Source organism: Thrips palmi, unplaced genomic scaffold, assembly GCF_012932325.1.
Source record: "Thrips palmi isolate BJ-2018 unplaced genomic scaffold, TpBJ-2018v1 HiC_scaffold_19, whole genome shotgun sequence".
Taxonomy (NCBI): Eukaryota; Metazoa; Arthropoda; class Insecta; order Thysanoptera; family Thripidae; genus Thrips; species Thrips palmi.
In genome coordinates, this window is record NW_023144628.1 from 10,431,545 (window position 1) to 10,457,731 (window position 26,187).

The 26,187-nt window shown below is 40.8% G+C and overlaps 5 protein-coding genes across 12 annotated transcripts in view; 4 read left to right on the top strand and 1 right to left on the bottom strand.

Annotated features, from left to right (window-relative positions):
• The window catches only part of LOC117645691 (protein numb), a 54,154-nt gene extending 49,764 nt beyond the window's left edge, over window positions 1-4,390 (top strand). For both annotated transcript variants that reach the window (XM_034386020.1, XM_034386021.1), the window contains exons 6-8: window positions 689-916; window positions 1,825-1,988; window positions 2,085-4,390. In XM_034386020.1, the coding sequence (XP_034241911.1) occupies window positions 689-916; window positions 1,825-1,988; window positions 2,085-2,765 (1,073 nt within the window). In that variant the 3' untranslated portion in view covers window positions 2,766-4,390. The remainder of the gene's footprint in view (window positions 1-688; window positions 917-1,824; window positions 1,989-2,084) is intronic.
• Window positions 4,391-4,596: 206 nt separating this feature from the next.
• LOC117645694 (NECAP-like protein CG9132) lies at window positions 4,597-8,146 on the bottom strand. The gene is made up of 5 exons (XM_034386026.1): window positions 7,941-8,146; window positions 7,238-7,443; window positions 6,964-7,154; window positions 6,582-6,859; window positions 4,597-6,505 (listed from the first exon to the last, which is right to left on the bottom strand). The coding sequence occupies exons 1-5, from the start codon at window positions 8,033-8,035 to the stop codon at window positions 6,469-6,471; spliced, it is 807 nt and encodes a 268-aa protein (XP_034241917.1). The 5' UTR covers window positions 8,036-8,146; the 3' UTR covers window positions 4,597-6,468.
• LOC117645688 (H(+)/Cl(-) exchange transporter 7) lies at window positions 8,121-12,724 on the top strand. 2 transcript variants are annotated; one of them, XM_034386012.1, is made up of 18 exons: window positions 8,121-8,236; window positions 8,787-8,895; window positions 8,977-9,138; window positions 9,216-9,414; window positions 9,517-9,626; window positions 9,714-9,857; window positions 9,955-10,132; window positions 10,218-10,349; window positions 10,422-10,581; window positions 10,671-10,812; window positions 10,893-10,986; window positions 11,101-11,270; window positions 11,344-11,523; window positions 11,601-11,810; window positions 11,892-12,062; window positions 12,138-12,221; window positions 12,295-12,375; window positions 12,461-12,724. In XM_034386012.1, the coding sequence occupies exons 1-18, from the start codon at window positions 8,130-8,132 to the stop codon at window positions 12,560-12,562; spliced, it is 2,535 nt and encodes an 844-aa protein (XP_034241903.1). In that variant the 5' UTR covers window positions 8,121-8,129; the 3' UTR covers window positions 12,563-12,724. The 2 variants fall into 2 exon arrangements, with proteins under 2 accessions (XP_034241903.1, XP_034241904.1); XM_034386013.1 differs by lacking the exon at window positions 8,121-8,236 and adding an exon at window positions 8,570-8,686 and having other exon boundaries at window positions 12,461-12,562.
• A 505-nt stretch (window positions 12,725-13,229) lies between these two features.
• Window positions 13,230-18,446, top strand: LOC117645693 (eukaryotic peptide chain release factor GTP-binding subunit ERF3A). Of its 3 annotated transcripts, none has more exons than XM_034386024.1 (9): window positions 13,230-13,246; window positions 14,218-14,448; window positions 14,551-14,697; window positions 14,803-14,948; window positions 15,064-15,198; window positions 15,317-15,658; window positions 15,749-16,012; window positions 16,102-16,270; window positions 16,351-16,394. In XM_034386024.1, exons 2-9 carry the CDS (start codon window positions 14,241-14,243, stop codon window positions 16,392-16,394), a joined length of 1,455 nt encoding a protein of 484 aa, XP_034241915.1. In that variant the 5' UTR covers window positions 13,230-13,246; window positions 14,218-14,240. The 3 variants fall into 3 exon arrangements, with proteins under 3 accessions (XP_034241915.1, XP_034241914.1, XP_034241913.1); XM_034386023.1 differs by lacking the exon at window positions 13,230-13,246 and adding an exon at window positions 13,253-13,641; XM_034386022.1 differs by lacking the exon at window positions 13,230-13,246 and adding an exon at window positions 13,425-13,641 and having other exon boundaries at window positions 14,203-14,448; window positions 16,351-18,446.
• An 872-nt stretch (window positions 18,447-19,318) lies between these two features.
• LOC117645690 (zinc transporter foi) lies at window positions 19,319-26,127 on the top strand. Of its 4 annotated transcripts, none has more exons than XM_034386015.1 (12): window positions 19,319-19,505; window positions 20,196-20,419; window positions 20,511-20,625; window positions 20,707-20,753; window positions 20,839-21,234; window positions 21,308-21,493; window positions 21,577-21,715; window positions 21,886-21,986; window positions 22,086-22,174; window positions 22,261-22,478; window positions 22,563-22,750; window positions 22,842-22,988. In XM_034386015.1, the coding sequence occupies exons 2-12, from the start codon at window positions 20,234-20,236 to the stop codon at window positions 22,986-22,988; spliced, it is 1,812 nt and encodes a 603-aa protein (XP_034241906.1). In that variant the 5' UTR covers window positions 19,319-19,505; window positions 20,196-20,233. The 4 variants fall into 4 exon arrangements, with proteins under 4 accessions (XP_034241906.1, XP_034241909.1, XP_034241908.1 ...); XM_034386018.1 differs by lacking the exon at window positions 19,319-19,505 and adding an exon at window positions 19,516-19,661; XM_034386017.1 differs by lacking the exon at window positions 19,319-19,505 and adding an exon at window positions 19,525-19,716.
• Window positions 26,128-26,187: the final 60 nt, after the last annotated feature.

Sequence of the window (26,187 nt, forward strand, 5' to 3'; positions counted from 1 at the left end):
TATAATCTAGCATGATCCCCTCGTCCTTCCCCGGTGTTCTTGCTCGAACCTTTATTTATTTTTCATCTCCTTATTCCCTTATTTTGGCTCTCTAAGAGACGTACTTTGTCTGCACTTGTAGGTATTCACGTACCTGTAGTACTAGCGAGCACACGTCGAATGCATTCCTTGGCCTAGGTTTGCCAGCAAGATGCAGGCTGCAGGACCCGACCTGGAGTACGCATGCTTTCGCAACCGTAGGCACTGCCACTGTCCACCATCATAAGCTGTTCACAAATGTTACTTCTGTAAATGACATTTTATTTTTCTTGTTTCTATAGGCATAGGTTATTGTAGTCTCCGCACAAAAACCTTTTTTTTTAAATTATTTTTTTAGCAGCGTACTTATGTGAACTATCCTAGTGAATTCTCGGGGGGTGAGGTCGTTGGTGGTCTGAAATTTGAGGGCAGCTGTCGAAGTGCACGTAACCCGGGACGAGAACCCCCACGTGTAGAGCTTGACCCCACTGTACAGTGTACAGCACGGATGTGATGGAGACGAGAGACGGAGAAACGGTCGCACGTCGTGCAGGACGGCCTCGACGAGGTGCGCGGTGCGGCCGTTTCTCCGGTGTGCCAGCCAGCCGGCTACAGCCCCCGCCTGCCCTGCCTGACCTCGGCCTCCTCGGCCCCGGCCGTGTTGTTGCAGAGCCCGTGCCCGCAGCCCCGGCGCACAAGGCGGGCAACCCCTTCGCCATCGAGCGGCCCCACGCCACCGTGTCCATGCTGCAGCGGCAGGGCTCCTTCCGAGGCTTCTCGCAGCTCAACCAGGCCTCGCCCTTCAAGCGGCAGCTCTCCCTGCGCATCGGCGACCTGCCCTCTAACCTGGAGCGCCAGCGCTCGCTCAGCCTGGCCAGCGAGTCGTCGCGACCGCAAGGTGAGTGCCGGCCGGTGCTTCATTCGAGCGTCCATTCATTCGGTCATGTTCATTCATGCATTCATTCATTCATTGGTCGAGAATGGGGCCGTGTGCTCGTTGAGTCGTGGACTTTACCATTAATCGGCGCATTGGTTCATTGACCCGCGGCGAGAAGGGGGCTTGCTGGGGCTGGGCGTGCTGGGCTCGCCGGGGGTGGAGGGCGGCCTGGAGGGCGGCGTCGCTGCGCCACGAAGGCCCCCGCCGCCGGTCCCCCAGCAGCCCGGAGCGCCGCCGCCTCCACCAGGTCGCCGACAGAGGCTCATGTCCTTGCCCAACGCCAGCGCTCTGAGCAGCACCAGTGAGTCGAGGACGTGTCGCGTGCCGTGCCTTGGAATGTTTGCCGCCCCCGAGTCCCCCGTCCTTCACTCACGTTCGTCGTGCCCCCTGTACCAAAGCAACCCCCCGCCACACGCAGACGTCTGTCGCCTCGGCAGGCTCATTCCGAGCCTCTCTCTCTCTTTGGCACCCCGAGACCCCACTTGAAGCAAGTGCCTGCCTGCACTGTACGAATGCCCGGTACTTTAGTGGGCCCCATGCGTTGGGGTCTCCGCGCTGCGCCGCGCCGTCCTTGAGTCCCGCGCCCCGTCTTTGCCCCCTTTGCGTGCGGCTTGTACTAACCGCCGGGGACTTAGCCCCGTGTAGCTCCGCCCTGTTCCGCCCTGCGTACAGTACATTGCGTACACTGAGCTCAGTGTCGTTCGACAAGGGTTTGACACATCTAGCTGCCCGTGCCCGTGTTTGTGACTGTGTGCGCACCTCGCGTTCCGCTTTGCTCACCTCACCTGGATGGACTGTACAGGGAGCTTCAGCCTTTCGCGCCTCTCGCCCCGCCGAACCTGCCTCTGATCGATCTGTTTTGTTTACAGTGAGCCCCATCCCAGAGTCGTCTCCCCTGTCAAGTCGCAGCGGGACCACTGCCACGCCGTCCGCGTCCCCCGCCCCCGCCCTGCCCCCCGCAGACCCAGTGAGTGCCATGTGCCAGCAGCTGTCTCAGGGCCTACAGCTCCTGTCCCTGACGGACGAATTTTCGGTGAGTGCTCTAATTTTCAATTTAAATTTGGCCGCCGCTTCTGCTTTTATACTGCTGACACGCTGAATCTACAATGAATCCCCTCTTCTGTTTCAGCTCGACAGCATAACATCGAAAAACAACAACAACAATAATAGTATGAACTCCGCCAACGGCTTGTGGACGGGTCCGGTCAAGGCTGCTTCCATCGACACCAAGGACCCCCTCGCGTGGACCAACACCACCCTGTGGCCGCGGTCCGACGGCGCACCTTCCCCCGCCCCCTCCCCCGCCCCCAGCACCTCGCCCGCGCCTCCCGCGCCACCTGCACCGTCAGAGTCCCCTGTCCCCGCGGCCCCGACGGTCGTCCCAGTACCCCCCAAGGACCTACCCCGGCCAGAGCAGTGGCTGGGCAAGATCGCGACGGTGGTAAAGCCCGCTGCCCCCACCCCCGCCTCCCCCGTCCCCTCGCCCAGGAGAGCTGGCATGCTGGGTAGCCATTCGAGAGCGTACTCGCTGGGCTCGGCCGAATCCTACATGGGCGTGGCCAGCATGAACGCCAACGGCCACCACGGCCACCACGGCACCTCGGCCACGGACCCCTTCAACGTGGACTGGGCCGCGCCGCCGCACGCGCACGCGCAAGTCAGCACCGCGGTGCACCACCCCGCCCACGCCCTCGCCCACCCCCTCCCCCACCCCCAGCCCGTTCCCCCCGCGCACGCCTCGCACGCCAGCAGCACCAACCCTTTCCTCGGCAACCCGGTCTCGGTGAAGGCCTTCGAGGTTCGCATGTGACGCTAGCGCTCTAACGCAAGCGCGGTCTCCTCCCTGACTAGCTTGGCCACTAGCGGGGCCCTAGCGATGCTGTAGGTAGACAGAGACAGTACTTACTAGCCGGCTGTGTGTGCGAGCAGGATCAAGGCCTTCCCCGCTCGCACTGAAACATATCTATATCTATATATTTTTGTATATATTTGTTGATGTAAGGAACAAGCATCTCAGTGAAAAGTTTGGAGAAAGGACCACACCAGGACCTTGATGGGGTGTGACAAGCCCAGACTCCAGGGCCTGGCCGGGACAAAGATAAGGTTTCTGTAGGGGAGTGGGATGGGGAGGGGAAATGGGAGGGGGAAGTTGTTGGACGTATTATGTTGATGAGTGACTTAATTGTTTGAACGTGTTAATGTGATACCATAAAATAAGTACTTAATCTGTGGTAGGTAGTGCAGGTAGCTCATTTCTGCAGGTGTTGTTTGGTACAATATTCCTTTAGTGTTGGTTGTGACGGTACATTAGAAGTGCCAATAGCATTACGGAGTGCCGGCCTCGACGCGCTCCCACCTTATTTCCTTCTGTACTTCACTGTTGATATACCACAGGGCTGTTGGCCCATCTGCATTCTTTCCCAATTTAGCTTATGAAGATGCCTGTATCTAACATGTGTACTTTACCAGACATATATGTATGTATGTACATAGTAGTAGTATGCATATACACATTTATAAATATGTATACATATATTATTATACAAATAATTTAAGAATGAGATGTGTGAGTGTGTGTGTGTGTATATAGTGTATAAAGTAATATTCTTAATACAGTATAGTATACTGCTACAAATGTTAAAAAATCTGAAAACTGCAAAATTTTAATTGAGACAAAAAAGAGGCTGTGCCCACACCGTACGCATATCCTTCAATTTCTTTCACTTGTTGCTTAGAGTGAAATTCTTTATTTTATTTTTGTAACCCAAATACTTTTCTGTTCCTTATGCTGGCTTTGTACCTTACCTATATTATATAATTCCATAGAGTTATTCCATAGAATGAACATGATTTTTGTCAGTTCACTATACATATCATGAAACAAGCTGGTAACAAAATCAAATTTTTATAGCATATTCTATGACATGTTGAAAATGTTATCAATATCTTTCATAACAAATACTAGCTCATGTGCTCCAACTTGTTTTAGCTTAGTCAATGCCCAATATTTAAGCGAGTGATGTTATCTATTTAACACACCTTTGGCCTGCCATTGTCTGCCACTGAACATAACAGGCTATCATCTAGTTTCACCAAATTTGGCATGGAGTGAGTATAAGTTAATACAAATAAACTGGAGTGAAGCTAAAATTGTCGCTCATGGCTACTATTTTAAGCTTTAACGGTTAAGGCTGAAGTGTAAGACATTCTCACAGATAGCTTTATAAGCAGCTCAGCACTAGATCTCCCTTAATCAGTGGCAAAATTGTTATGAGTTTGTGTTTGTCTTGATGATAGATAAATGGCTGTACGGGCTTGATTGTGTAGACGTACTTTGGCTAGCAATGTAATAAGAAATGCTGACTAGGGAACAACATTTGATGTAAAAAAAATGACAAACAATGAATTAAAACCACCATTCATTCATCCAAGTCATATTGTGGTCCTTCCCTTCCCTCTTTCCACCATGATTCTCTGATGTTGGAGGTGCTGTTTCAGTGTATAGTGCAGCACAGAGAACTTCGTAGTACTGACCCCAGCCATGCTGTTGGCATGGAATACCATTATTAACGACACAAACAATCATTCCTTACTAAAGGTGGCATAACCTGAACCTTTGACACATTTAAACACAAGCAGTATACTGTTGCCAAGCATTTATTTATTGATGCCCTAGTAACATACATAATACACGTCTCTTTCTCAACATAGAGGATTCAATTCCATTCTTTAGATAATACTTTCACATCCTGGAGCCTTGCATAGTACCTCTCATGTTGAATATGTGAGTATCCAACATCAACCCAAAAGTAATGTCGAGACCCACCCTTAAACTATGCAAGGTATTGCTTTCAAATTTGGTTCAATAGAACACAGCCTAGGAGAGATATTCTGAGGGAGAACTTGTTACACTCATATGTGCATGTAATATTTACAATACTTCAGTGTAGGAATGAGAAGGCTGTTACAAAAATATATTCTCCATGAATGTGTAAAAGTTTTGAAAAGTGTCATGGGGAACGCCCATTTATTCTTAACTAAATAAAGGGTCACTTTTTTTTAGCCTTTAAGCACATATTTGCCAAATCATAGCTGCCCAATTTTCCCAAACTTGCTGGATAACTCCTCAACTTGCTGCTCTATTCTATTTTCTTATTGCTATTAAGCCATCTGTTTAGATGTAGGATAGTCAATCAGCACTATTCCTAATGAGCAGCAAAATCAATATTTATTCCACATCTATACAAAATCACAAGGAAGTTTTAAGATCTGCTATCATTCATTGAAACTATACAGAAGAATTACTCTTGAGAATGATTGATATTAAAAGAATAAGAGAAACCAATTGATAGAAATCGAAACACTGATATTTTACTCTCAAAGTTTAGCATGGCCATGTACTTCATTAACAACTTAAAAGTTAGCAAGCACTCATAAACATTCTAACATTCCGCAACAAAGAATTATTAATCACAGTTCCAACTTGCTGCATAGTACTGCACAGTACTATGTTGAATATTGCAGTGACAACTATCCAAATTAATAAAACCTCACCTTATTTCAAACTAGAAAAATATGTGCTGGTAGACAAGAATATAATTTACAGAAAATTAAAATAAATTTAACAGGTAGTTAGTATTTTCATAACTTAACATGATACTATTCCAAGTTATTTATAGGTTCAAAAGATCGTACAGGCTTGAGACACAAGCAAACATTGCCATGGAATGTAAAGTAAAGTATGATGCATAACAACATTTTACACAATGACTACAAAGAGAAAGAGTCAAAATGTAACTTTCCAACCCACCCAGTTGAGAAGCAATATGTATAATCCCAAACTAACAACAAATGAGCACTTTCATTTACAAAAGTGATTCTTAAAACTAACCGCATTTTTAAAAAGTCAGAAAAAAAATCTCATAACTTCAAAAAAGACCACTATAACATTAAAAAAGAAAGAAAAACCTTTCTTTAATTTGAGAAGAGGATTTCACAACAGGTGTTTTTGTTACCCTATGTATCAAGTGTGAAGTAACATTATCCAGATCCAAACTGTAAAATGTAGGACAGTAGTAAAACTAAGATCACGCATTCACACAAACAAGATACAAGGATAATTCCACTCAACACATTCCAACCAAACCTACCTACATGCATATGACTACCAGGAATCAGCATTGCAAGGTTACATTTATCAATACTGTCATATTATATATACTCTTTCAATAAACAGAAAGAATAAACTTTTGAAACAATGATCAACAATTACAGAATTAGAACACATCCAAGTTTCCAACATTATATAGGTAATATGATGGAATAAAAGAAAATGAAGACTAAAATTAACAATATACACAAAGCTCATATTTTTTTTCAAATGGTGTCCTTACATAAATTTACGGAAGATGTCTAATATAGGCAGTAAAGGGTTTTGAAACTACACCACTCTCTAAGCAATCTTGTTGGTTCTATTTGGTACTCATTTGGTACTTGTTGAGACAAAATGTAACTTAAAATTGAACCCAATTGGGATTGCTGGGTGATGCCCTGAAAGGAGAAGAGGAAAGGGTCAGGCAAATACTTTCATTTGAGGAAGAGGTAGTCAGATTGGAGCAATACTTACTGAGGTGGAGGATTCGGATTTGCTGTTGTGAAATCACCCCAAGACTCAGCATTGCTGGTAGCAGGGGATGACCCGGCTTGTGCTGAAGAAGGACCTCCTAGATTGAGAAGGTCCATGCCAGGAACAGGGTTGGATGCAGTGTGGGAAGGCGATGAGGTGGGCGTCACTTTGGGAGGAGGAGCGATTTTGCCAGCACTTCCTGGTGGTGGAGGCAGGATGCCACCCATACCTGTGGGCCTTGTCTTGGGCTTGGCTGTAGCCTCACTTCCATCCTTTCTCTTGACAACAAGAATAAAGTGTTCATCAGCATTAAAGTGACATGAAAGTGTGCAGCCCAAGAATTTGAGGGAAATTTTCAGAACCAACACATAGGAATACTTACGGTTATTTTCATGTTGATTTTAATGGTTTCTCCTTCCTTAAACCGAAGGTCTGCCTTGGGAGCATCATCTTTCTGTTCTTTTTCAATCTCCTCAGACTTTTTGACCCACTTGAAATGATCTTGAAGAGCTACATTTAAGTCAAAACTGTCTGATCGATCAGAAAATCCCAAGCCAATGAAAGCAGCACGGCCTGAAAATCAGTTTAAAAAGAGGATTAGAGGACAGAAGAACTAGAAGGACCAGAAGAGTTAGACTGAAGAATTCGAGGCTTACCATCATCATCCTGTATGCGGACCACAAAGTACCGAGATGAGTCAGTAACAGCTTCAATGGCAATGCCTGGATACTGCTCAATAGGGCACTTTGCAAATAATTCACCAGAATTTTTATCTTCCAACTTCATGATGCATTCGTTTCCCTTGGCAACTAAACGCATCCTGCCAGTCCATTGAGGAGCATCAAGATTCCAATCTGTTGCTCTGTAATAAAGGAGTCAAGATATACTGGGTGTGAAAAATAAACCAGGTTTAAACTGACATAGAAACTAGAGACCAATAAAATTATTCTCAAATTGAAGTATTTTCAGTCCATGGGCAGGGTATTATGCCATTGACACTAAATAGGAGATAGAACATGGGGTTCTTTTTCCATGATTCAACACATCGATATGTGGCCTCATTGAAACATTGATGCATGGTCAAGAAGGGCCAACATATAAAGGGGGATAATCTGCCTTAACCAGAAGGTACAAGAGGTTAACTTCCTATCAAAAATTTTGATGTCAAGCAAGCATTGTTGATGAAGTTTCTGGTGACATGCTAAGCTCTCGAAAGATATAGAAGTGTTTCAAAACCATCAGAGGGTCACTTTAGATTTTTAGAGGAGATCACGTAACTTTTCTCAGTCGACAGTGAGCTGTCACAAAACATGTCAGTTCAACAACCAAACCAAAAAAACAATAAAGACTACGCTTTACCTGTATCCTCGGTTTGTGGCACGGGGTGGAATTTTGTAAACGAAAACTTCAGATTTAATTATAAGCACCGCTTCGTAAGATTCAGCGTCTGCCATGATGCCGAAAGAACAATAAATGCCCTCGACGATTCGTTCCGTTTGTCTGCCTCAACAGCTGCAGCTTGCAGATGAAAGCACAGAGCAAAGCAAGATGGGGGGTCTTGGGCTCCTCCCCCAAGCTTCGAAGCAACCGCAGGGCTGCCACAACTATCTGGCAGTAAAATTTGCCAGAATAGTTATCAAGTATTTGAAGTGTTTGTGAGTTCATTCAATGGGGGGCATTTTATTAGGAGCTGGTTTTAGGTAGCTGTGAATGACATGTTCCAGAAGATTTTCTCGTTCATAAAAACGCAACGCATTATAGGCAGAACTCCTTATAGGCAGTTCTCTTAAGCAACTATGAATGTAAAAAATAAAAATTTATAAAAATAGTTTTGAACATGAGAGTAAATCTGAATAAATAAAATGAAAGGTTTAATGCTTTTTTCGAATCAAGTTTTTGTTTCAATAGGTTTTTTCACTCAAAATCTAGTGTTATGATTTGCACATATTATTTCGCTTGTTGGTAAGAGTTTCTGTTGACGTACTACCCCTCCTTCCCCTCTCCCCTAATCCTCAGCTGATCATTTAGCTGTGAGAGTGCAGTTCTGTTGAATCGAGCATTGTTTTTGGAACTTTAAAACTGTCATGTTAGATTATTCAAGTGTGGTAAGGGGAACGTCAACTGAGTTATGCTTTACACCACATCATGTGAATGCCGCATTGTGGTTGTGTACCCTTTGAAATAGTGACACTTTGTCTCGAAAAGGTTAAAAGCAACCATGACGTCCTTACTAAGGAGGATAGAAGATGATAATATGACAGAGACTTTGGTAGACAACGCAGAAGACAACTTGGAAACACAAGCTCTATCCAATGTAAATTTTCTGTACATCTGCCCTTCTGAAATTTATATCGAAGTTTACCTCACTCATGTAATATTATTTTTCTTGGCCCAGGATCATCTCTTTACAGCAGATGATAGTCAAGAGTCCTATGATTCATCATCAAGTGCCTGCCGACGAAGAGCAGCAAGTATAGAATGGCCACCCCGTAAACAACCTCGAACTGTAGAAACAGTGCAAGTGGGTTGTCTTAACGTTATTTCTGGGAAATATGAGGTGAGCACAAGTATTTTGGGATTAATTTCAAACCTAATGTTTGGAATCACAATTTGATTTGATTTTCCTCTTTACAGAGCTTAGATTATGACATACCTGACAGCGATCTTCTATTAGATGAAGAACGCAACAGTGGTTTCAAATATGAGACTAAAAAAAATATAACTAGATGGCTAGTGTTTATGTTAATTGGCGTCTTTACTGCTGGAATTGGTGTCTTTCTGGACATAGCCATTGACCAACTGTCAGAAATCAAGTATGAAACTCTCAAACACTGTATCCTTTATGTACAATACATTCATCACTTAGATTTTTCTTTTTCAGAATCTGTTTATCTTTTACGTTCTTTGTGTAAACCCTTCTTAACCCAATCATAAGATGTTGATACCTGTGTTAAAGAAAATTGTTTATATTTGCCATACTTGATGTGGGTGGCTTTCAATGTATTTTTTGTACTTATAAGCTCATTGCTTGTTACATATGTTGAGGTATGAATATTTCTATTTCAAGTTTGGAAACTACTAGTTTTCAGCACTGTTCTGACCTGACAATGGAAATACTTTCTTTTATTCCAGCCTGTGGCAGCAGGAAGTGGTATCCCTCAAGTCAAATGTTATTTGAACGGTGTAAAAATCCCCCGAGTTGTGAGAATCAAAACGTTGTTTGTCAAAGTAATTGGCGTTGTTTCTTCTGTGGTTGGAGGTCTTGCTGTTGGCAAGGTAAACAAAACAAATTGCCAAATTCAGTTGCTTTTCGTTGACCGATTGCACACTCTCTCAAGTAACTGAACTTATATCCTCTTTTGAAATTCTTTAGGAAGGACCTATGATTCATTCTGGTGCTGTGGTAGCAGCAGGAATCTCTCAAGGAAAGAGTACAACATTTGGAAGGGATTTCAAAATTTTTCACTTCTTTAGAGAGGATCATGAGAAGAGAGACTTTGTTTCCGGGGGTGCTGCAGCTGGAGTTGCAGCTGCTTTTGGTTCTCCTGTAGGTAAGTCTACCAATGTTTATCAGTTGTTTAGTAAACTAAAAGTGATCACTTCTTTTCATTCTTTGTTGGTTTGTCTCATTTGTAGGTGGCGTCCTGTTTACTTTGGAAGAGGGGACAAGTTTCTGGAACCAGAGCCTGACTTGGCGTGTGTTTCTATCTGCAATGGTTAGCACGTTTACGCTCAACAGCATTCTAAGCATGTACCATGGATATCCAGGTAAGCTTCCTTTTTCTTTGGGAATATCCGTAAAAATAAGAGCACCTAATAAATATCTTTTTCATATTTCAGCGCAGCTGTGGGTTGCTGGTCTTTTAAGCTTTGGAAAATTTCCTGATATTCCATATTCAAGGTTTGAACTCTTCATTTACATGGGTATGGGACTTGTAGGTGGTCTTTTTGGCGCTCTGTTCAATTACATCAACTACCACCTGACAGTTTTCAGAATGAGGTAAAATTTGCATAATATACTACTATATGTTAGATCATTAGTTTTCCCTTTCATTTCCTACCTGCATATTTTTTATGGCTTGTTCACAGGTACATTAACAATAAGTTATCGATGAAAGTTTTGGAAGCTGCTCTTGTTGCTGCAACAACTGCCACTGTTGGATTTGCGATGATATATTTTCTCAATGATTGTCGGCCCCTTGGCCAGGATCCAACTAAATTCCCTATTCAGGTACACTTGCATGGTTGAAAATGATTTTTATCTGAATATTTCATGCTATTCACTTTGCTAAATTAAAACTGCCTTATTAGGTCTTTTGTGGGGATGGTGAATACAATGCATTGGGGGCCCTGTGGTTCCAAACACCAGAGACAAGTGTCAAGTCACTCTTTCAAGATCCACCTGGTGAGTTCTTCGTCTTTCTCTCAACCTGTATGAATTTCTAGTAATCTAGATCATTATAACACCCCAGCATCTCTCTCCTTACCTCATCTTTTTTTTTTCTGGAAACTTTTCTAGGGTCCCATAAAGTGACATCTTTGAGTCTATTTTTTGTCCTATATTTCCTGCTTTCCATCTGGACGTATGGTTTAAGTTTGTCTGCTGGACTGTTTATTCCATCTTTGTTAACTGGAGCTGCTTGGGGGCGACTGACTGGCATGGGCCTTATGTGGCTTTTTCCAAACCAGGTTGGCATTTAAAAAAAAAAATCTTTTTTGTTGGTTTATAGTTTTACTTACAAGTGTCTTTCATTTTTGAAAGAGTTGGATTGACCTCAGAAAGTACGCTTTGATTGGAGCAGCAGCTCAGTTAGGTGGTGTTGTTAGGATGACCATCAGCCTTACTGTTATTTTGATTGAGGCAACTGGCAACATTGCATTTGGCCTCCCTCTCATGCTCACTTTAATTTGCGCCAAGTGGATGGGTGATTTTTTCAATGAGGTAAGGAAACCAAATTCTGTATGTACCCTTTGAAATTTTGAAAGTTCACTGATGTAATGTTGCTTTAACAATGTTAGGGTATTTATGACATTCACATTATGCTTGCTGGAGTCCCTTTGTTATCATGGGATCCTCCTCCTTTGTCCCATGACATTTATGCTAGTGAAATTATGAGCCATCCAGTGGTTGTCCTGCGCACCACAGAAAGAGTTGCAAGAATAGTTCAGATACTGACTGCTGAGACTCATAATGGTTTCCCTGTTGTTGACCCAGGCCATGAACTACAGGTAACATGAACCCCTGTCCAGAGTTATAAAATTTTGATCCTAGTAATGCATTTTCTATTAATTATTTTTTAAAACTTGTAGAGTGAGAAGATTTCCTTTGGAAAACTCAGGGGTCTTATTCTTAGACATCAATTAATTGTTCTTCTTCAAAATAAAATATTCAATGAACGGATGGATCTGTGGGATTCAAAAAATCTTGAAGTGGCATTAAAACTATTTCGCAATGAGTATCCCAGATACCCGCACATACAGGTAATCTAATCGGTACATCAGTCACATATTTTCTAAGGATATCATGTACTCAGTTTGTTTGTATAATACTTCCAGGATATAAGTCTTTCTTCTGCAGAAATGCGCTGCACTGTGGACTTGAGACCATTCATGAACTCGTCCCCTTACACTGTCATACATGTGAGTGCATATTTTTCAGTTTCCCCCATCATTTTTTTAAAATTTCCAATTTTATGGTTGCTTTTCTTTTCAGTCTATGACACTACCAAGAGTCTTCAGGATTTTTAGGGCATTGGGTCTTCGGCATTTACCAGTAATTGATGATACAAACCAGGTTAGTGAACTCTGGCATATTGAACATATTCAAATTAATTCTACTAGAAACTTACTTTGAAAATCTTGCTTTTTCTGTTCTACAGGTTGTTGGAATGGTTACTCGGAAAGATCTTGTTCGGTATCGGGTCCATCATCATAATGGTCATATGACCAGAGAAGAGTTGAAGATATCAGAAAAAATATAAGTTGTGTATTTTAACTCTTATCACTGCTAGGAGTAACGAAAGAGAAAGATGTACCATAGCCAACTCTTTCTCCAAACCAATGTGATAATAAATTAATCAATTTTATAATTTACATTTATATATGAATCTATCAATAGAATATTTTTTACACATATGATGGAATGCTGCATTTTCATTATCATCAATCCCACTTTTCCAACTTCTTGACATTGTGCAATAATGTTATGCTGCAGAAAATTTGTCGCCGGCCCGGGCCGGTCTCGCTCTGGCTCCCCTTCCTGAATAACCTCCATGGGTGGAAAGGAATGATTATATTTCATGACAGTTAATAAAATAATGGATTCAATTTCACGGTTTTATTTAAAGTATCGAACTTGAGGAAAAACAGCTTGCCAATCTCCAAAACTCCTTATCGCGCCATTCATTTCAATTTTCTTTTTTTGACGTGGTGTGCAAGGAAGCATGATACATTCCGCGGTAGACAGAGAAAGAATCCGAATAAAAGAGGGGAAAGCACAAGGTGGATAGAGATAGGCAGAGAGGACAACGCACCAAAGAGAGAGCGAGAGTTGCGTTTAGAAACAGAAGAGAGCGACAGAGACAATAGATAGGAAGAGAGGCAGAGTGAGTGAGAAGGACAGACTGTAAGAGAGAGACAGTCGCCAGTAGCCAGTCTGATCCAGTGTGAGTCCAACGCGGTCCAACGTGCCCCGTGTTCGGTGTTCGTGCACGCCTAAACGTGTGCCGTGTTGCCGTCAGACTTCCGGCCCAAAATCGGAACACGGATTTATTTCGGAGCAAACACCCTCCTTGTTTAATGATTAGAGGCAGTTTTTCTCTGCCGTATTAGATTTAACTAAAAATGGCAAACGTAGGCGCTCCCGACTCTTGGGAACAACAAGCAGATGCCGATGCAGGGAGCGCAGCCGCTAGCAACGATATGTCGACCAAGTTTTCCACGTTGAATGTGAATGCAATGGAATTTGTTCCTTCATTTGGTATGAAAGTAAATTCAAGTGACGATAAAGATTCGCCTAGTGACTCAGCTGCGCCCGAGGATTCTGCACCCTTAACCAACGGTGAGAAGAGTAGGGTTAAGTTGCCCTCTCGGCCATTCTCCTTTGCAGTGAACGGGACGGTCACCTCTCCAAAGTGTTGGCAATGCGTTAGCGCTAGCCGGTTTCTCCTATTCCCACATTTTCTGCGTTACACAATGCCGGTTATTGTGCGCTTTTCGTGAAATTGTCTTGTAATTTGTGTGCATTACCTCTCATTCTGTCTTGGGGGTACCTCTGACACATGAAAATGACTTATGGACACACCTTGAACACCATCTAGATGTTCTGGTGTCAGTTCAGTTCATGTGCTTACCATTTCAACTCCTTTATTCCCTTATATATTGATTTTGTCCCTCGTTTCAATGCTTTTTTTTGTGCGTTTATCTTAGTTCCCCACTTGCAAGAACATGGTGTTCAGGTGAACTGCAGTTCTGGCATTCATTCTTAGTATCACTATTGTGCTAAATCCCACACCGTGTCTTTTATCAGCTTTATATTTGTGTTTATCAAACTTAGAATGCCATTATCTGTCAGGGGTGCCGTTGTAATGGTAACATTAATCTAAATTTGTATTTATTGAAGGGCAAACCGTTCCAGATCAAGAAGAAGCTGTGAGAAAAATGGAAGATAACCCTCCAGCAGACTGGGAAACAGCGGATGGTGATGTGGACCCTCTCCTCACCCCTGATGACCCTGATGGTGATGAAGGTGATGAAGGCGATGATGTTGTCAATGAAGCGATTATCAAACCCAAAAAGAAGCTTGTTCAGGCCGAAGAAACCAAGAGTAAAAGGGAGCATGTTAATGTTGTCTTCATTGGTCACGTTGGTAAGAATTTCTTGGTCCAAAGTTAATAATTATCATTTCATGAACCAAATTTGTCTTGTGTGCCATTTTTAACATCCTTTAATTGATCTTGTGACATTACAGATGCTGGCAAGTCAACAATTGGTGGTCAAATCATGTCTTTAACGGGGATGGTAGACAAGAGAACACTAGAGAAGTATGAGAGAGAAGCCAGAGAGAAAAGTAGAGAATCATGGTATCTGTCATGGGCACTTGACACAAACCAAGAAGGCAAGTTCAATGAATAATCATTTCTCTTGTATCTTAGACTTATTTGCATGAGACTGAACAAAAAAGCTTATTTTTTAATGTTGCGTTTTAAATTAAAATTTGCAGAAAGAGACAAAGGTAAAACAGTTGAGGTTGGACGAGCATATTTTGAGACTGAGAAAAAACATTTCACAATTTTGGATGCCCCTGGACACAAGAGCTTTGTGCCAAACATGATTGGTGGAGCTGCTCAAGCTGACCTTGCTGTTTTAGTGAGTATAATCTTTGTGTTTGTCATGTTACATAAAGTGCGGCAGTGCATGCACGTAAGCTGTGAATATGCAACAAGACTTGCCTTGTAATTATCTCACCCTTTATCTTATTTAGGTAATTTCTGCAAGAAAAGGAGAGTTCGAGACTGGCTTTGACAGAGGTGGCCAAACTAGGGAACATGCCATGTTGGCCAAAACTGCCGGCGTGAAACATCTGGTAGTGCTAATAAATAAAATGGATGATCCCACGGTAGGTAGTCTTCTATATTTGTTTCTGTGTTAAGACAATGTGATTAAATTCTACAGGTTTGAGCATACTTTAGATTTGTGCTATATTTCGTCATTTAACTGATTTTATGTCTTACTAGGTTCTTTGGGCTGAAGAACGCTATAATGAATGTAGAGATAAGATCCTGCCATATCTGAAAAAATTAGGTTTCAATCCAGCTAAGGATCTCACATTCATGCCTGTTTCTGGCCTTACTGGACTTGGACTGAAAGAATCCGTTCCTCAAGAAATATGCCCATGGTACTCTGGGTCTGCATTTATTCCGTTTATTGATAATTTGCCCTCATTGAACCGCAAGACTGATGGACCTTTCATTCTACCTGTTGTGGACAAATACAAGGATATGGGAACTGTTGTTATGGGCAAAGTAGAATCGGGTGAATGTAAGAAAGGAATGTCACTTATAATTATGCCTAATAGGGTAAGTTATCTGGGGTGTTAAGTTAAAATTATCATCATAATAGTATGTATAGTAGTTTAGTGTAATTTCAATTTCCTCCTCCCTGCACAGACCTCAGTAATTGTCGACCAGTTATGGTCTGATGACGATGAAGTAACTTCTATTGGACCAGGAGAGAATGTAAAAATCAAGGTAAAGGGTATTGAGGAAGAAGACGTTTCTCCTGGTTTTGTGTTATGTGATCCATCAAATCCCATCAAAACTGGACGTATGTTCGATGCACAAGTTGTGATATTGGAGCATAAAAGTATCATTTGTGCCGGATATTCAGCAGTAATGCATATCCATTGTGTTGCTGAAGAAGTAACTGTGAAGGTATATTTTAAACACTTTATTATTATTATTATTATTATTATTATTTCTTTTAAGTGATCGGGCTTTTAACCATGCTTTTATGAGTGCAGGCTTTGATCTGTCTTGTGGACAAGAAAACTGGAGACAAGTCAAAGACTAGGCCTCGATTTGTGAAACAAGATCAAGTTGCAATTATGAGGATAGAGTGTGCAGGAATCATTTGTCTAGAACGGTTTAAATTGTTCCCTCAAATGGGCCGATTTACTCTTAGAGATGAAGGTAATTCTCAATCTCCTATTTTTGATGAGGTTTTCTTCATTTTGGTTGATCTTTTACCTTATACTCTTTGTCTCATCCAGGTAAAACAATTGCAATTGGTAAGGTGCTGAAGGTTATCGAATAAGCACTGCTGTGTGACGAAGCATAGACCAGAGTTGACAGCTGCGTTTCCCATTTTGAGCTAGTTGAAGTGCATTCATCAAACCAATCAGATGAACATTAAAACATTATTCTACAATGGTTCAAACTCCTGAGTGTTGTTGATCTGTGCAATTATAATTACCAAGTCTTTGATAAACGCCTAAACATTCGACCTCAGCCAGGACCGGCTGTATTGAATGTGATCTTCAGCAACTACAGGAAGACATCATTTTACAATGCTGTTCAAAATTACCAAATGTGCCTAAAATTTGTAATGGGTTGTTGGTCATAAAGCCAGTTGAAACATGCATATTTGGCCTCTTCAGTGGACTTGAGGTTTGCATCTTGTGCTGAAGGCTAGTTTTGAGCATCACCTGTGCCTTTGTGTCTTGAGGCTCTCATGGGATGAATTATTTTCTAATATTTCTTGAACAGTTGATAGTTTGATGAATGTGTGAATAAATGAATGAATGAATGAATGAATGAATAAGTGTGTATGTGCACTTAAGCTCTTGTCTGAGCTCAGTGCACCTTTTAACCAAGACTCATACACTGTGATTGAATAAATGTGAGCAGATTAATAGAATTCTGGCAGTGTGTCTTGAAGTGTGAATCTGCATACTGCTTTGTATACCCTTGTTGAATTCTGAGAATGTTTGTTGTGTTACTGAGCTCTTTTTCAACCTCTCCCTTAAGCTTTCTGGAAATTGACAATAACATTCAAAGAAAATTCTGCTTAATGGCTGCACAGGGGATTTAAAGGAAGGCATTATTTATGTTAATAAGGCTGTCATCCAATACATTATAGTACTGCTACCTTCTATTTGCTTTGGGACAAGGTTTATTGCATTTATTGTTTGTAACATTCTCTGGTTTCGTATTTGCCTTCTTTCGTTTTTTCCTATTGCGCCTTCAGCTATAGCTGCATTTCTTGTCGAGTTACTCATTTTCCATCAAGGTTATGGTCTTAATGGTTCGTGTTTCTTCAATTCTTGTTTTTGTCAGGTATTGTCTGTTATTATTAAAAGTTGGCCAAATAGTCTGCATGTTCTCATTTATTTTATTTTTGAGAAGTTCTGTTCAAATCATCCTAACTGAAATCATGTTCTTGACCAATCTATCCACAAATAATGTAGTTTGGTCGTAATGGATAGTTGTTTTCAAATGCTGTGTGGAACACTTGTGTTGATTTAGAAGACAGTTATTGCTTGTTAACAGTTTGTACATATTAACGTTTTGATGCCTGGGAAGAGACTGTTTGGTTGGATGGGCTATAGTTTTTATGAATCGAGTGTTATGTTTCTATTTGATAATTGATAATAGTAACTACAGTTATGGGATCTTTCAGCACACACTGTCATCAACTACTGATACAAGCCATTCTTGTCATGCATAGAAGTGTTGGAGGAATTCCATTAGCAACTTTTTTATTTCATGACTACTGTTATACAACAATTTGTGTGATTGTTTTTCCATATTTTTGTAGGGACCTGAGGAAACACTGCCTACATAGTTGCAATTATTTTGGTATAGTGCTATGATGGCTTGAATACTCATGTGTTGAATGCACTGTCACATCATTTGTTTTCCAGGGCCCCTTATTGTGCTAAATCTTTTAATGCTTTCATCAAATTCTAATGAACTCGTGTCACAGTCTGCTATGCTTCAATTGAGCTCCGTTAAGTTTTTTTTCTTCTCAGATTAAAATCTTGTTGCAGCCTTGGGGCTTTCATTAAAATGTGTAAATAATTGAGGTTTAGGGATTCTTCTGTTTATTTTTTCTACTACTGTATAAACAGTTGCGCGAAATTGGGACTGAATGAAACTTACAATTTCAAATAGTTTCATGTTGAAATTTGCTAACACCGTTTACAGAGGCCACTATGCTATAACTGTAAAATGCTATTGTACTGTTGGCTCGAGTCTTCTTTACATCTCTTTTCCTATCAATAAGCATTGAGTGAATTTCTAGTAAAACTCTTTGCAAAATGTGCCCAATAATCACAGTGCAAATAAAGTATCTGATGAAACGGTGCTTAGTTGTATTTGTCAACCACTTCTCACTTATTTGTTACTGCATACACACTAAAAAGAACTGTTGTGTAAATCTAAATGAAATACCGGGTAGCAATTACTATTTTTTTACTATGCAAATAAATATTAACAATCCTGTGAAATCTTAGAGTTGAAATGTGTTCATGTCCTTGCCTCACAGGAGTTCAGGGACTATTTATGTCCCTGTTTGCAGAAGAAAATTATGTGGCGAAGCCTGGCATTCGTCGGTATTTCACTTCGTCGCTCATTGCTTAACATATTTACTTCATTTACAATTAATTTATACTTAAAACCAAATGGTCTCGGTACTGTGAAGAATGCCACCTGTGACAAGAAGGTGGGGTTCTTCCTCCCTCAAGTGCAACTTGGGCAGCCTGACGCGCCTGGCACATTATTTGCAACGTAAATGCACTTGGCCTTTCATTTTTGTCAAATGCATAATTTCACATCACATTCTTATAGTTAAGTTACCCGCCGAAAGGCAAAATACAAATATTCTGCAGCGTGTCTTCTCGCTGGAAGTAAACCCGCTCCTCCACACCCACAAGACGAACAAGAAAATCGCTCTCCAATCAACTCGTTGAGCGCCTCTCTAGAATTCCCCTTCACGATTGATCTAATTAGATCAATTAACAAGATATTGTCATCCCGATGCTGCAGAGCATTGCGGTGTGTATCTCGACCTCTCCCCTTCCTTTTTTTCTTCAATGCGTAATGCGTTTGTTTGAAGGAAGGGCCGCAGTTAACGGGACATCAGCTGTCCCTCACCCGATGCAATAAAATTAAATCTCTAGCCTTGATCAACCAGACTTGTCAATGAATGAGACTGGTCAGTCCCGGCTGTAGTTGGATTTGAGGCGCGTGGCGCTTATTTCGAGGTACTGCTCTCCCGTGTGACGTCACACCCGAGTGCGCGTGCGCGGGCGCTTGCGCGGGCGGAGCCAGCAGTGTACCTGCACCGAAAGCCGAAGGCGAAACCGAAGGCAGGAAAGAAGGAGCCAAAGTCGTTTGTTGCTCCGGCACGCTGCGTCTGTGCAAGGTGTGTTGTGGGGACTGAATGTCTTATCAATTGCGTGGAGACTTCCGCATGACTTTGTATTTGTTTTCTCTTACGATCGTTTTCAAAAGCCTGTCTGTTAAGCATTGAACGATAGGGGCCCTGCAGCTGGGCCTTATGCTAGTGCAAGCTTTCCATGTAGGTTAGGTGTTAGTAGAGGCACCACATTGTCAACAAAATTTGCCTGGGCGCGGTATGTCCTGTATTGCTTGGAAACCTAAATGATCTGTCGTAATATTTGTGGTGCCACCGATCAGTTTTTCTGTACTTACTATGACGTCGTCCTTTAATCCAGTGTAGTATAACCCACTTTGTGACCAAGTAGGACAGTGATTCTTTATTTCTAGTCTTTCACGCGTACCTTTTGTCGTCGATCCCTTTGTGTTCCTCTTCATCTAACTTTGATATGCTGCTTTAATCCTGCAACATTGTTGTTGCTCTGTGTTGGCTTGCCCAATGGCTTCCCAATTTAGGCATCACTTTCATTTTGTATGACTCAATCATTCCATTTTAGGCTCTCACTAGACGAATAGTTTTCACTCTTTTGAATGTTTAAGAGCGTTTCCCATTCATCTGTGAAACAGCCCTATGGCCTATGTTGGCAACTGAAGTTTAGAGGTATTCTCTTCATCAGGCAAGCTTGCCTTAAATTTCAGTTTTGTTCTGTTTCAGATTTCGATGGGAATGCCAAGTCCTGTTGATCAGTGAAGATGAAGCAGCACCTTGTCACAGTGTGTCTAGTCTGCATTCTGTGTGCTACCCATGCACCATGCTCTGCTCATCAACAAGATGTGGCCAGCCAATCCCCGCTCAACATGGGCTCCAAAGGGACTGTGCACGTTCACAATGATCCTGAAAGGAGAGAGCGGCATCATGAAGTGGATTTGGAGAATCAGGTAAAATCGGTTAATATAACTTTTTTTTTACTCTCTTCAATTATTGGATTTTATGTTTATGTTAGTTATTACACAATTACTCTGATCTCAGGTTTTTATTAAGAAGATGTTTATGAAATATGGAGACGGAGAATCTCTTACTGTGACTGGATTTGGGGAACTAATGAAAGCTCTCAAGCTGGATCAATTATTTAATAAAACAGATGGTAAGCATGTTTTGTAAATTGATGTATGATTAGCATAGAGTACTTGTCTAAAATTGTACTTTGATTCATCTTCAATTGCAGACAAATTAAAAATAAACAATTCTTCAAACAATGAAGAAGCTTCTAGGGTAATTGAATTGAATTGCTCTCACCATTATTTGGATTTTAAAGTTTTTTTTTATGCATCCTTTATTTTATTTTTATTTTTTTCAGTGTGTTCAAATTGAGAATCTTGTCGGAGCTTCTCATGGAACTTCAAATTTATTCAATGAATCTGCTATTGATGCAGTGAAATATGCACAGTTATGTCCATTGCTACTATATAAGATAGTGGAACCTACAAATTGCCTCTTGCGGAGTGAAATGGATCCAAACAGAACTGTGACATGGTCTGCACATGCATCTGAGCTTCCAGTTGAAACCGTCAAAACTGTTTCAGTGTGGCTTTACGCCACTCTTAGTATCATTGTTATCAGCTTGTGTGGACTGCTAGGCGTTGCAGTCATCCCTGTAATGCAGAAAGCTTATTACCAGCAGCTCCTTCAGTTCTTGGTTGCATTGGCTGTTGGCACCCTGTGTGGTGACGCACTTTTACATCTCTTACCACATGTATGTTTCGCATTTTAATAAATTTTCTGGGAGGTTCATTTCAAGATCTAACTGTGTGGTTTTTCCTTTGCAGGCTATGTCATCAGGTGCTGAAGATTCCCATTCTCACTCACACAGTCATGGCCATGATCATGACCCTCATTCTGATAACATGTGGAAAGGTCTTGTTGCCTCCTTGGGCGTTGTGTTTTTCTTCTTTACAGAAAAATGCCTCACGCTCTGTGCTGAGTGGAGAAAAAGACATCAGAGGAAGAGCAGAGTCAGTTTCTTGCATCTTATCTATTATTTTCATTTTGGCAAAAAATTATGTTTCAAGTGCTTTGATGGAATATTTTTCTGCAGACTGCTGCCCCCAGAGTGAGAGTGATGCGGGACACGGAGGATGTTGACAACAATACTGTTGGAGAAAAGTTGTGCAAACATAAATATAGCTCATATCCTTATTGCTATGGAGATATCACTAAAGAAGAAACTCTTGCAGGTGAATGATAGAGAGGGAGAGACAGAGAAGCACAGTGTGTTTGCTCTTGGAATTATGCTTTTCAACCATGACATTTTTCTTAACAATTTCAATGTGACTGAGATAAAATGCATTCCCCTCCTCCCCTGATTCTAACTTCTTACATACTAATGGAGGGTGCTTTGATTCAGATGGCAGCTTGCACAAAAATGGTGGACCATCATCTTTACAGTTGAACAGTGCACAAGAAGACCTTACTTCAACACCAGCTCTCACTAATGACCGAGATGCGGTAATGCTTTCCCCTTTTTCTTGAGAGCTAACAAAACAGTTTCCATAATTTACTATCTATGGCATGTAAGAGCTTTCCTCTCTTGTTTGCTGCTTTCAGGGTGTTACTAGTGCATCAGGTGGCCATGACTTAGAAAGTGAAATTAAGGAACTGAGACCCAGTGACAAAGACTACACCATAATCATTAGGTGAGTACTGTACTTCAATATTGATTGATTGATTTTTATTTGAATGACAAATCCTTGCGACTTAACACACCCATTCTTTACTGTAGGGAACACAAAAACCATCACCACGGCCATTCTCACACCCATGGCCATGTACACTCTGCCCCCAACAATCTTTCCAGTGTAGCATGGATGGTGATCATGGGTGATGGTTTGCACAACTTCACGGATGGAATGGCGATTGGAGCAGCATTTGCTGCCAACATCGCTGGAGGCTTTAGCACAGCAGTCGCAGTTTTTTGTCATGAACTCCCTCATGAGCTAGGTATGCAGAAACGTAGATGTCTGTTCAGTATTCTTAATTTGAAAAGGATAGAATGTTAAAGATTGTTGTTTCAATTTATTTCAGGAGATTTTGCTGTATTGTTAAAGGCAGGCATGAGTGCAAAACAAGCTGTCTTTTACAACCTCTTGTCTTCAGTTCTGTGCTTTTTTGGAATGTGCCTTGGCATATTTTTAGGCAACACTGAAACAGCCTCACAATGGATTTTTGCAGGAGCAGCTGGAATGTTCCTGTACATTGCATTGGTTGACATGGTAGGGTTGTGCAGTGTGGACTATCATACATGCCTTATCTACAATTCAATAAATAGTTTAAGATTGAGCTTATAATATCACTTTGTTTCAGATTCCTGAATTGTCAACAAGTCATACGATGGAAGGTGGATCTGTGTGTCAATGTTTGCTGCAGCTGGTGGGACTCATGACTGGCATTGGAATCATGCTTTTAATTGCAAACTATGAGCACGATCTCAAACGCTCCTTTACTGACTGATTATAGCATCTTACAACATGCTTTGGCCAATTGTTGGTGTCAGCAATAAATTGCAGGGCACTTGATTTCACATCTAGTTATATACAGCTGTTTTTTCTGTATCTTTGAAGGTCGTCTTCTGTTTATTGACTGAGCTGTATGTACTGAATTGTGTATTGAAGTGTGGTCTAATGTGATAATAGTACTGGACTGTGGGGACTTTCTAATGAATGTGTGAGTGAAAGCTTAACTAAAACAAGAAAAATTGCTAGTTTACTGTGCCATCATGAAGAGAGAAATAATGCATCATCAAATTTTAATAAGGTGTACCCCGGCCTTCTCATGCTCTTTCTCTCCTCTCCCGTCCCTCATTTTCTTTCTTTCTCCCCCTCTTGAGATTCTTTGGTCATATGATAGAGTATTGTTTTGTAATTTCCCACGTTTTGTGGAGCCTGGGAGTAGCATTTCACTGTAGGACCATTTTCAGGGTGGCCGAAATTTTTCTCAAAGGGATAGATTCTTAGAATGTAGAGAATGTTCAAAGCAGCAAAGTGCTTTGTATCTCACCGTTTTTAAATGTTATCAATTTATAATTGCAACATCCTGTTTTTTTTTCTTCACTCCCATATGTGCGAGAAAGTATCCTATAGTGTCCATTGCCAAATTACATATTTATATATATAAACATTTATATATACATATATATCTATTTTTCTCACTTGTTTCAATTTTTGATGTTAGTGTACTAGGCCAATTTCCTCTTCACATAATTTAAAGTGTTAAGCAGCAAGAAGACCAAATATAATTTTTTCAAGTACTCATTTGCTAATTGTGAAAGAAAATATTAATGATTGGAGTTAATGGTTGGAGTTAGATATTAATATTTCCTCAATACATAGGAAGAGAACTGCTTATCTACACAAGACTGAGGTTCTCTAGCCCCATCTTTACTGCTGTTGTAGAATGGAATCTCTGTATCTTATTGCTCTCGCATTTCTATTGACGCTTTTCAATTTCTGACTGTTCAATAATTGCACATTTTTAATGAGTTCTGCTGTAGCAACCTGCTGTCATGAATACCAGGAAAAGTAGTTCTGTTTTCCAGTTGAATGCAATTTGGGCTAATGTACCTGAAACAATTCATACTATGCTGTATGCCAGTATTATGTGTGTGTACAAGTTTGTGCATTGCATGATTAAAATATTCTGAAGTCACTTACATTATTCAGGTGAAAATTAGGTGTTAAACTTCATTTTCTTTTCAGTATTATGGTGTTGGATATTGACTTGTTGTTTTGAATTGATCTTTGCCCCATTTCTCTGTGGAATGAAGAACATGGAAACTTACTTATCATTATCATAATCTACAACTAAACCCGGGTAGAGTTTCACCATGTTTTTGCTGTGAATGGTGGGATTTCCTCACCACTGAATTGAACTGTCCCGTTAATGTTAGATATGTAATATTTTTGGGAGAACACCTCATTTGGGGAGATGCTTTGCTGTTGTTGCTATGTCTGGGTTTTGGTGAGCAATGAAAAGTTCCCTGTTGTGTTTTTATTTTTATCGATTGTTTTTACCTTTTATGTATTCTGAAAACCGCAAATTCAGATTAATTACTGACAAGCTCTCGGAAAGTAGAAAATGTGCTGATGGGCTTTGGCACAAGGCATGCTGTAGATTTACAAGCTCTTGTTGTGTAACACACCTTTTATTAATGTGATCTCATTGCTCAGTGGCTTATTATGACTGCCAAAGTTGAATTTCCATTGTCCATTGCCCTCAGTGGCTGTGACTAACTCACTTGGTTTTATGAATATGAGGGTTTATAGTCTGTGCCTCAAGTAATTGAGGTCAATCCACAGGTAACTTTCTAATTTGTTGATTTGTTTGTGCTCATTTTAGACAGCCTGCCATTATCATTTATCATGTTTACTTTGCTTGGAAATTTGTCATAAACAGGTTATAATCTCTACCTCATGATCTGTGTGTCTATGCTTAACTAATTGTGTACCAATTGCTAAATCTAATGTTCTCTTTGCTTCTGAAACGTCTGAGCTCACTTAGTTATTAATAATACTCTGCCTGGTTTTTGACAATGTTCACATATCAACCTTTTTGCAAGTCCTACCCAGTGATTTTTTTTGTTCTACTGTAGTTTACGGATTTGTTTCATTCTTGTCTTTTGTAATTTTTAGTTTCAAAACGCTTTTAATACCAAAGACTTGGAGAAGGTTTATAGAAGACCAAGGCAATGTTGTATCCATACTTAATGAAATGAGCGGCAATATGTCATCCAACACACTTTATTACCATCTGTTTTGATTGCAAAGAAAAGAAACCACACAGGTCTTCAAAGTTACTTTTACTAAAATTTAAGAGGCTTGTCAAATTTTGTATGTTGGCGCCTACTTCTGGTATGGTTGATAATTAATTAATTAATTGAGAGATATGATATATTTCTCACAATGATAGTGATAAGAATTTGCTGATTGTGTCGGGCTATGTTTACTAATTTTATTTTTTTAATTATGACTTTGAAGTAAAGTATTCATTTTTGTTAGAAACAGCCTCTGTTATAACCCTCACTAATGCAATGCTTGTTTTGCTCAGGTCTTTTCATTGTCAAGTTGTAATAAGTAGTCTGTGTCCTAGGTTCATTGTGGTCAAAATGGAGCAAACTCACAAACTGAAACTTTTGGGGAAGTGACATAGTTCTCCATAGAAGTTGTTCTCTGCTTTTGAGGACAAGGAGGGATTCCTTTAAAGCTCAGTCCCTGAATATGTGTACTGAGCGGTTGGCCTGTGCTCTTATGTGTCTTAAATGAATCCGGAATGCAGTCATTCACTTCCAAAGTACTTTTCAGACTGTCTTTGACACATGCCTATTCAAGTGCATGGATTTGACTGTACTCTTGGCTTTACTTTTTTTTTGTTTAAATACTTGGCACCCTCTTCAAAGTACAGAAATTAAGGTCAATCCAGCATTTATTTTATTTGCATCTTGTCACTTTGTTCTGCTTTCTCAGAGCAGTAGGGTGGGCTATTACATTTTCCTCTGTGGTGTAATAAATTTTGAATCTTAAACTTCATAATATTGTTTTGTATATATATTTTTGTTGTACTTATTACAAAAATAAATAAATTAGACCACCTCTCACTCATGGCTACTTTTCTCTCCTTCGCCTTTCAGAATTCTCTCATCCCACTTTCCTTTAAT

What these genes read in the sequence shown, in the direction of transcription:
- LOC117645694 (XM_034386026.1), bottom strand. Translation starts at nt 8,035, where the DNA reads ATGGCAGACGCTGAATCTTACGAAGCGGTGCTTATAATTAAATCTGAA. An exon ending in GCCACAAACCGAGGATACAG is followed by an intron (nt 7,444 to 7,940) that starts GTAAAGCGTAGT and finishes CCTTTATTACAG; the next exon opens with AGCAACAGATTGGAATCTTG. An exon ending in CCGCATACAGGATGATGATG is followed by an intron (nt 7,155 to 7,237) that starts GTAAGCCTCGAA and finishes ACTGATTTTCAG; the next exon opens with GCCGTGCTGCTTTCATTGGC.
- LOC117645693 (XM_034386022.1), top strand. Translation starts at nt 13,425, where the DNA reads ATGGCAAACGTAGGCGCTCCCGACTCTTGGGAACAACAAGCAGATGCC. An exon ending in TGTCTTCATTGGTCACGTTG is followed by an intron (nt 14,449 to 14,550) that starts GTAAGAATTTCT and finishes GTGACATTACAG; the next exon opens with ATGCTGGCAAGTCAACAATT. An exon ending in ACTTGACACAAACCAAGAAG is followed by an intron (nt 14,698 to 14,802) that starts GCAAGTTCAATG and finishes TAAAATTTGCAG; the next exon opens with AAAGAGACAAAGGTAAAACA.
- LOC117645690 (XM_034386015.1), top strand. Translation starts at nt 20,234, where the DNA reads ATGAAGCAGCACCTTGTCACAGTGTGTCTAGTCTGCATTCTGTGTGCT. An exon ending in ATTATTTAATAAAACAGATG is followed by an intron (nt 20,626 to 20,706) that starts GTAAGCATGTTT and finishes CTTCAATTGCAG; the next exon opens with ACAAATTAAAAATAAACAAT. An exon ending in ACATTGCATTGGTTGACATG is followed by an intron (nt 22,751 to 22,841) that starts GTAGGGTTGTGC and finishes ACTTTGTTTCAG; the next exon opens with ATTCCTGAATTGTCAACAAG.
- LOC117645688 (XM_034386012.1), top strand. Translation starts at nt 8,130, where the DNA reads ATGGGGGGTCTTGGGCTCCTCCCCCAAGCTTCGAAGCAACCGCAGGGC. An exon ending in TGCTTGTTACATATGTTGAG is followed by an intron (nt 9,627 to 9,713) that starts GTATGAATATTT and finishes CTTTTATTCCAG; the next exon opens with CCTGTGGCAGCAGGAAGTGG. An exon ending in TAATTGATGATACAAACCAG is followed by an intron (nt 12,376 to 12,460) that starts GTTAGTGAACTC and finishes TCTGTTCTACAG; the next exon opens with GTTGTTGGAATGGTTACTCG.